The sequence below is a fragment of the Oncorhynchus nerka genome, linkage group LG6 (genome assembly GCF_034236695.1).
Source record: "Oncorhynchus nerka isolate Pitt River linkage group LG6, Oner_Uvic_2.0, whole genome shotgun sequence".
Lineage (NCBI taxonomy): Eukaryota > Metazoa > Chordata > Actinopteri > Salmoniformes > Salmonidae > Oncorhynchus > Oncorhynchus nerka.
Window position 1 is genome coordinate 49,848,423 of NC_088401.1, and position 8,360 is coordinate 49,856,782.

Here is an 8,360-nt window from a genome sequence, read left to right on the forward strand (position 1 = left end):
CTGGCCTCACAACCACAGGCCACGTGTATGGCGTTGTGTGGGCAAGCGGTTTGCTGATGTCAACGTTGTGAACAAATTACCCCATGGTGGCGGTGGGATTATGGTATGGGCAGGCATAAGCTATGGACAACAAACACAATTGCATTTATAGATGGCAATTTGAATGCAGTTACCGTGACGAGATTCTGAGGCCCATTGTCGTGCCATTCATCTGCCTCCAACACCTCATGTTTCAGCATGATAATGCACAGCCCCATGTCGCAAGGATCTGTACACATTTCCTGGAAGCTGAAAATGTCCCAGTCCATATCTGTATTCACAGTAATTTGAAATACAGTGCCTTGCGAAAGTATTCGGCCCCCTTGAACTTTGCGACCTTTTGCCACATTTCAGGCTTCAAACATAAAGATATAAAACTGTATTTTTTTGTGAAGAATCAACAACAAGTGGGACACAATCATGAAGTGGAACAACATTTATTGGATATTTCAAACTTTTTTAACAAATCAAAAACTGAAAAATTGGGCGTGCAAAATTATTCAGCCCCCTTAAGTTAATACTTTGTAGCGCCACCTTTTGCTGCGATTACAGCTGTAAGTCGCTTGGGGTATGTCTCTATCAGTTTTGCACATTGAGAGACTGAATTTTTCTTCCCATTCCTCCTTGCAAAACAGCTCGAGCTCAGTGAGGTTGGATGGAGAGCATTTGTGAACAGCAGTTTTCAGTACTTTCCACAGATTCTCGATTGGATTCAGGTCTGGACTTTGACTTGGCCATTCTAACACCTGGATATGTTTATTTTTTAACCATTCCATTGTAGATTTTGCTTTATGTTTTGGATCATTGTCTTGTTGGAAGACAAATCTCCGTCCCAGTCTCAGGTCTTTTGCAGACTCCATCAGGTTTTCTTCCAGAATGGTCCTGTATTTGGCTCCATCCATCTTCCCATCAATTTTAACCATCTTCCCTGTCCCTGCTGAAGAAAAGCAGGCCCAAACCATGATGCTGCCACCACCATGTTTGACAGTGGGGATGGTGTGTTCAGGGTGATGAGCTGTGTTGCTTTTACGCCAAACATAACATTTTGCATTGTTGCCAAAAGTTCAATTTTGGTTTCATCTGACCAGAGCACCTTCTTCCACATGTTTGGTGTGTCTCCCAGGTGGCTTGTGGCAAACTTTAAACAACACTTTTTATGGATATCTTTAAGAAATGGCTTTCTTCTTGCCACTCTTCCATAAAGGCCAGATTTGTGCAATATACGACTGATTGTTGTCCTATGGACAGAGTCTCCCACCTCAGCTGTAGATCTCTGCAGTTCATCCAGAGTGATCATGGGCCTCTTGGCTGCATCTCTGATCAGTCTTCTCCTTGTATGAGCTGAAAGTTTAGAGGGACGGCCAGGTCTTGGTAGATTTGCAGTGGTCTGATACTCCTTCCATTTCAATATTATCGCTTGCACAGTGCTCCTTGGGATGTTTAAAGCTTGGGAAATCTTTTTGTATCCAAATCCGGCTTTAAACTTCTTCACAACAGTATCTCGGACCTGCCTGGTGTGTTCCTTGTTCTTCATGATGCTCTCTGCGCTTTTAACGGACCTCTGAGACTATCACAGTGCAGGTGCATTTATACGGAGACTTGATTACACACAGGTGGATTGTATTTATCATCATTAGTCATTTAGGTCAACATTGGATCATTCAGAGATCCTCACTGAACTTCTGGAGAGAGTTTGCTGCACTGAAAGTAAAGGGGCTGAATAATTTTGCACGCCCAATTTTTCAGTTTTTGATTTGTTAAAAAAGTTTGAAATATCCAATAAATGTCGTTCCACTTCATGATTGTGTCCCACTTGTTGTTGATTCTTCACAAAAAATACAGTTTTATATCTTTATGTTTGAAGCCTGAAATGTGGCAAAAGGTCGCAAAGTTCAAGGGGGCCGAATACTTTCGCAAGGCACTGTACATAGATTAGGGCATAATTCATTTATTTCATTTGACTGATTTCCTTATATGAACTGTAACTCAGTCAAATTTTCTTGCATGTTGTGTTTTATATTTTTGTTCAGTATAGTTTGAAAATATATTTTATGGAAAGAGATGCTGTATGTTTGTGAACCATGCTGTTTAATTTGAGAGGGCGCTCCTCCCTCACTGCCTTTGAACATTCACGTCATGAGCCATAGACCAGTGCACTGCGGTTCAGGTTAATCGAACGCTGCCAAGGATTAAAATTGAGTTCGCACAGTTACTACAGTATGACCTTTAATCTCTTGTTTTGAAGGACATACATTTATCTACATCCCCATAACATATATTTGATAGCCTACATAGGCTACTGATCTAGAATGTCCCTATCTTGATTGTAGGAGTATTAAATTAAGGAATGTACATAATATATAGCCCTAATACCAATCCCCTTGTCATTTTGATTCTGTTTCGCATGGACACAGAATTAATTAATAAATCATGATGTCACTAAACTTCCCAAGGCTCTCCTCGGCTCCCTGTAGCCATGGAAACCATGGAGGTGTATGAGGAGACTAAAAGAGGGCGTCAGAGGAGGTGCAGAGCTGCTACAGGTTATAGGTTAAATCTCCAAAGAAGAGGAAGAAGAACAAGGCTCAGCAGGGGGAGATCATGTAGAAACCCCAAAAGCCCAGGTAGTCTACTCTACTGCACCCAAACAGTCAATGCAGATGACATACTCACTATTTTCACACTGTCTGAGTGCACCTGATTTGGATTGCTCGGGTAGACGGAGCAAGCTAAATCAAATGACCCAATCTTTGTCTTGAGTTGACTGCTGTATCAGTCAAGATATAAATTATTTATAAAGTTTGACCTTTCACCTCCAGATCAGCCTACCTGCTGTACTACTTTGACGTGCACCAGACCATACAGCAGGAGTTCCCCAGCCTGCACCAGTCTGAGATCATCAAGAGGATCAGTGGGTGTTGGAAGAGGCTCAATGTGGCAAACAAGGGCTACTACCTGGAGAAGGCCAAGCTGGAGAAGGAAGGGACGCACACTGTACGGTTACCTCATATTTCTACCAGTGTGTATTCTCTCTAAGATAGTGTGGTCAAGAAAAACTCCTGGCCCTAGTCTTAAAGATAACACCAGTCCTTCTTCTCTCTGTGTCCTCCGTAGACATCGCTGGGCCCTTCCAAGGAGCTCCCAGGCTTTGTAGGATCCTCCCCAGGGCCAACTACATCCTCCTGCCTAAGGGGGCCACGGACAGGTTCCCAACTGGAGGTATGTATGGAGGGTGAAGTGAAAATGTCAATTTATTGGTAGGAAAATAATGAGTCATATACTTAAACTGTTCAGACTAGGTGTGCCACAAATGTTCCATGTTTCATGTCTCAGGTGAAGAAGACTCCAGTGGAAGGTGCAGCCCCTTCAAGACGTCTCCCCAGAAACAACCAACCAGCCCTGGGGACACCCCTGAGACTGGTGTGCCTCCCTCTGATGACCAGACAGCCCCTACCAGTAATGTGCCTGGAGGGTGGAATGCAGGGAGAGGACCACTGGAGTCCGGAAGACCGATGCACCGTGCAGTTACAGCAGGGTCATCACCAGAGAGGGGTAGAGCCAACAGCCAGGGAATCATACTGCCTACTGCAGTGGTGTCAGGGACTCAGACAACTACTATGATGTGAGCATTACCATGGATAATGTTATTTAATTTATCCTTTATTTTTTTCAACATTTTATCTAGGTGGTCACACTGAGAATCTATTTTTCAAACAAGCCCTGTGAGTATTTCTCTGAGTGGGCTTCAAGTTTGAATTGTTAAAAGTTATTTAAAGTGTAAATTCTGGTGTCTTTGAGCTGAGCTTGGGCTGGAACACTTGTCACTGGTGCCAGGGTCAGGAGAGGAACAGTGTGAATGGTCAGTCGTGATCTGTGAGAGCCATCCTCTCCGCCCCTTTCAACACAGGTGGGCACTACTGTGGACAGATGCGACAGCCCTATTTCAATACTTTGACCTGATTGGATGAATGCTTCTTTGTTGTGTAAACACACATGCCTAAAACTGTGTTGTTATTTGTCTGAAACTAGGTTGTGTCTTAGTCCAGTGGATTTACTCTCCCTCCTGACAAAGGCAAAGTTGAGAAGACAACAAAGCAGCCATAATATGGCTGTAGATATCCAGCTGTTTTTAAAATTATATTATGTACCTATAAAATAACATAAATCTACCTCCACACTAGTTAGTGGGACCTTTTAAACTACATTTTGGGGAGCATAAGCCATCCACACTTGGTAGGGCTCAGTGTTCCTTTGTAGGGCTCAGTGTTGTCTGTTGGAGTGTGACAATGTTGACCTTTCTGTATTACTCCCACTCTATGTTGGCTCATAGTATGACATGTGTCCTCTGTGTGACTGTCTCTTCCTCCTTTGTCAGGACCTAAGAATGTCTACGGCGCAGGGCAGGGGTCGCTGTGAGAACCCGTCATGTGGCTACATATATAAGAACAGCCTACAGAGAGCCCCTGCTGTGGATGGGAACTGTGCAGGAAGAAAGGCAACGGAAACATGGTACAGGTCAGTCTGGAGGGCAGGACCATGCACACTCATATCTCGAAATTCATAACATACCTTTAGTGAACATTTCATTTTTTTTTTAGCAGAGACCTATTTATTTCTGCAACAGCACACTCACTTTTGGCACCCAGACCTCCACAAGGAGTCTCTAGACCATGTTGAGACAAGGACATCCATGCCGGCCAAACCCTTCCCTAACCCGGACGAAGCTGTGCCGGATGTGCGTCGCTTCATGGGTTTCTCAGATCACTGCCTGGGATCGAACTCGAGGCTGTAGTAATGCCTCAGCACTCAGTGTCTTAGACCGCTGTGACACTCGGGAGGCTCCTTTTATTTTTTAAATATTTATTTTTTTACTGATTTGTGATTTATCTTCAATGCTCTTAAATAATAACTTCATAAGATAAAATACAGAATCTTATAAGTCAAGATGTATGACTGGCTGGCTAGTGGCTTGTGTGGATATTTTAAGTAGTATATGGTGGTTAACTAGAGTCTATACTATCTGTGTTGTAGCTACCACCTGAGGAAGGGATGGAGTTAAGTCGGCGCGAAGATCATTGATGCCGTGGCACCTCTCTGTCTTTCCGCCTCTCTGCTGCGCATATGAGCCAACCAGACCAAATATTGACGCTGATGTTCAGTAAATCAAGTGTGGTCAAGTGTTGTGCTGCTGTGGCAGTACTGTTGCTAACTACACACACTCGACTGGTGACCGCATCTCAAGCCATGTTTGTTTGGATACCGGGCGTTCGCAATCTAATATAAAATTGTATTTGTCACATGTGCCGAAAACAACAGGTGTCGACTTTACAAATTTAGGCTACTTATGAGCCCTTTCCCAACAATTCAGAGTAAAAAAAAAAGTGTGAGGCAAAGTGTGAGGGCAAAGGGGCATGTGTTGGGCACAGGTTGACTCCTACCTGTGCACTGCTGGAGGGAATCACGCAATGTTTTCGTGTTGCTATTTGTCTCGCTGTTGGCATCTGAATTCTTCCTTACTCTTCTCTAACCTCATCTCTCTGTTCTCATCCTCTCTCACTTATTTTCCCTCTTTCCTCTTCTACTTCTCCATCCCCCTGTCTCCTGTATCCCTACCTCTCCCTGGCCACGGTTCTATGAGTCTACAGCCACACACTGTGCTCTATGTCACTATCCCTGTTTACGGGAGGACAGAGGTGAGAAGATTTGTTTGTGTAGTTTTGTTTTTGTTTTAGCTCAATGGTTAGTCACTGTTTCACATTCCTGGTGTTTTGTACAATAGTTTGGTTTAAAGCTGGAATCCTTAATGATGAAACGGCCACTTCCGTTTGGGATATTACAACAACAAAGAAGTTACTACAAACAACAAACACTGTTTTATACCCTCTGATATCATCACACGTGTGATAGAAGAGCACAATATGTACTGCATAGTTTTTTTTTACCATGCTGGATGAAGCTTCTCAGCTCTGCAACAAAAACAATAACAACGGTGGTGACCTTTAAGGAAAGGTCTCTATCATGTGTCTCTGATGTTTTGTCTCATATTTCTGTAGCATGGCTAGAGGACCGCTGGCTGTTGACTGATACACTGATCCAGACAGCCTATTTCCAGCTGAATGTGACCAATAGCAGTTGATTAGAAGGTGTGTCTCAACATTTGATTTGAAGGTGTGGCCCTACACAGCTTCACCGACCTCCACCCAGGTCTGTTCAACGTTGGCAACAGGTTGTTGGTGAGTGTGGATCTATTCTTTAAAATCTGGAGCCAGCTCAGACTGGGCGAGCATCCTAACCAGGCAGTCAGGACAAATCCTGGACCACATCCACAACCACCCTGGTAAGACTCGCTTGGAGCAACTGACAGTTCAGATGGTTTTGAGCTATTACTCTTGTCCATGTTCACCCATCTCTAACTTCATCTATTCTCTCTCTTTTCTTTCTCCTCTCTTCATCCAACCCTCTCTCTCGTTCTTATTTTTTACTCATCCTCCATTCCTCTTTCCTCCTCTCACCCCTCAATCTGTTTGTCCCCCCCCCTCTCCAACTCCTCCTCCCTCCGTCGATCAGTCATATCTCTGAGTCCCGGGGAGTTGGCCAATGTCCAGGAGCTGCTGGTCAGTGGCTACTGGGCCTTTGAGTGTCTGACGGCGAGGGACTACAATGACATGACCTGTGGTGTGTGTGGCATCGCCCCCAAGATGAAGATGTACCAGCGGTAATACGCACAACGTGCTGGAGCTCAGGAATGTGGAGGTGAGAGTGGATAGAGACTGGGTGGGCAGGGAGGGTCTGCAAAGAGACGTGCATATTTCTGCGTATTTTTACATGCATTTATTCATGTGTACTGTAGTTGTAAATGTGTGTATTGTCTCTCGATGTGTATTGTGTACACAGGGCTCACCTCGGTCTCAGTGTTGTTAGAAGAGCCACAGATCCTACAGCCGTAAAAAGGGAGATATTTAGTAGTCCTTTTTTGTATACATTTTTCATATGTGTCTGTGGTTTATTTAGTTTGTTTTAGCCTGGTTTGTTTTCAGGACTTTCAAGCTGTGTCTGCATGCATTGTGTTGTATTTATGTGGATACCTGTGTTTCTCCCTCTTCCCTCCCTCCTGTAGTTTACGTGGCCAGACTTCGGGGCTCCACCCACTGAGGAGGGGCTCCACCGTCATCAACACAGAGAAGGACAAGGCCCTACTACTCACACAACACAGCTCTCTGGCTGTAGATTTTAGATTTTTGATTCATTATCATTCAGTGTTTAAAAAGTAACTAAAATGTTTATTCACATCAAGTAGAAAAAACACTGTTGCACAATATCAGGACACAAATAATGTCCACTACTTACTTGATTACATGTTGTGTGGGTTCCGGCTGACCCGTCAGTTGTGGTGCGTCTGATCCACGAGGGCCAGCTCAGACCATACCGGTTGGACGAGCACAGTGCAGAGGAGCTCAAAGTCATACGGGACTGCTGTCAATCCATCCAGTAGAATATCAATCAATCGATCAGTCAATCAGTTATCCACCATAATCCATTCTACTATTACTCAGTTAATCAACCTGACAATCAACCATTCAGTCTGTCAGTCTATGAAAAGGGCTAGCTAGACAACCATGCCTCAACAACATTTACTAAATCTATTGACAAACAGATAAATTGTATTGGGAGGCCTTCAATGTAAAGTGCAAAAAGAGATGCTTAAGTGTTTTCAAAGAAGCAGAGGTGTTGCTGCTAACCAGACTCATAGTCTGTAACTTATTCTCTCATCAGTCCAGCGGAGAATTTGCTGGCTTGAAATTCATCTAAATAAGGACAATTCATTTTCTTTGTGAGAGAAGAGGAACGTAATGAAGAGTCTAAATTTGAATGCGACTACAGTTACTGCCCTCTGCTTTACTTTGACTGAAGGAATGTTCACAGTTTTAGAATAGAGCATATTGTCCATGTTGACTAACTTCAATCTTGGAGTGCTTAATGTTTGGTCTAGACGTCTATTATGATTTATTAACTGTGTGTATTTAATGACCTCTCGTGCTTTGTCATTATCAGTGAGACTGTTCTGATGTTTTATCCTCTGCTTTGAACGTAAATGTTTTCAAAGATTCAAGTAGACAGCCGTTCTCATCTGCCTCATGGCAGATGTGAAAGGACTACAGGAGACTGTGCCTAAACTCCAGTTGGAAGAGTGGCTCCAAATGTCAGGAGCTGTTCTATCTCAGCTGCTCGAACGGAATTTCAAGAGAACAATCAGTGGATTTTATTAATGCCCCGTAATGAGTAGGATTCTGTGTTTTCACATGCGAAAGGCATTACTTTTG

At 43.6% G+C, this 8,360-nt stretch overlaps 1 protein-coding gene across 1 annotated transcript; it reads left to right on the forward strand.

The window, feature by feature from the left end:
- Positions 1-2,515: 2,515 nt before the first annotated feature.
- hmgxb3 (HMG box domain containing 3) lies at positions 2,516-7,531 on the forward strand. Its single transcript, XM_065019070.1, is given in 12 exon segments — positions 2,516-2,543; positions 2,546-2,663; positions 2,859-3,033; positions 3,154-3,187; positions 3,190-3,235; positions 3,237-3,258; positions 3,373-3,591; positions 4,415-4,554; positions 6,309-6,376; positions 6,607-6,754; positions 7,157-7,262; positions 7,448-7,531. Coding segments are annotated over 12 exon segments (1,188 nt in total).
- The last annotated feature ends 829 nt before the right edge of the window (positions 7,532-8,360 follow it).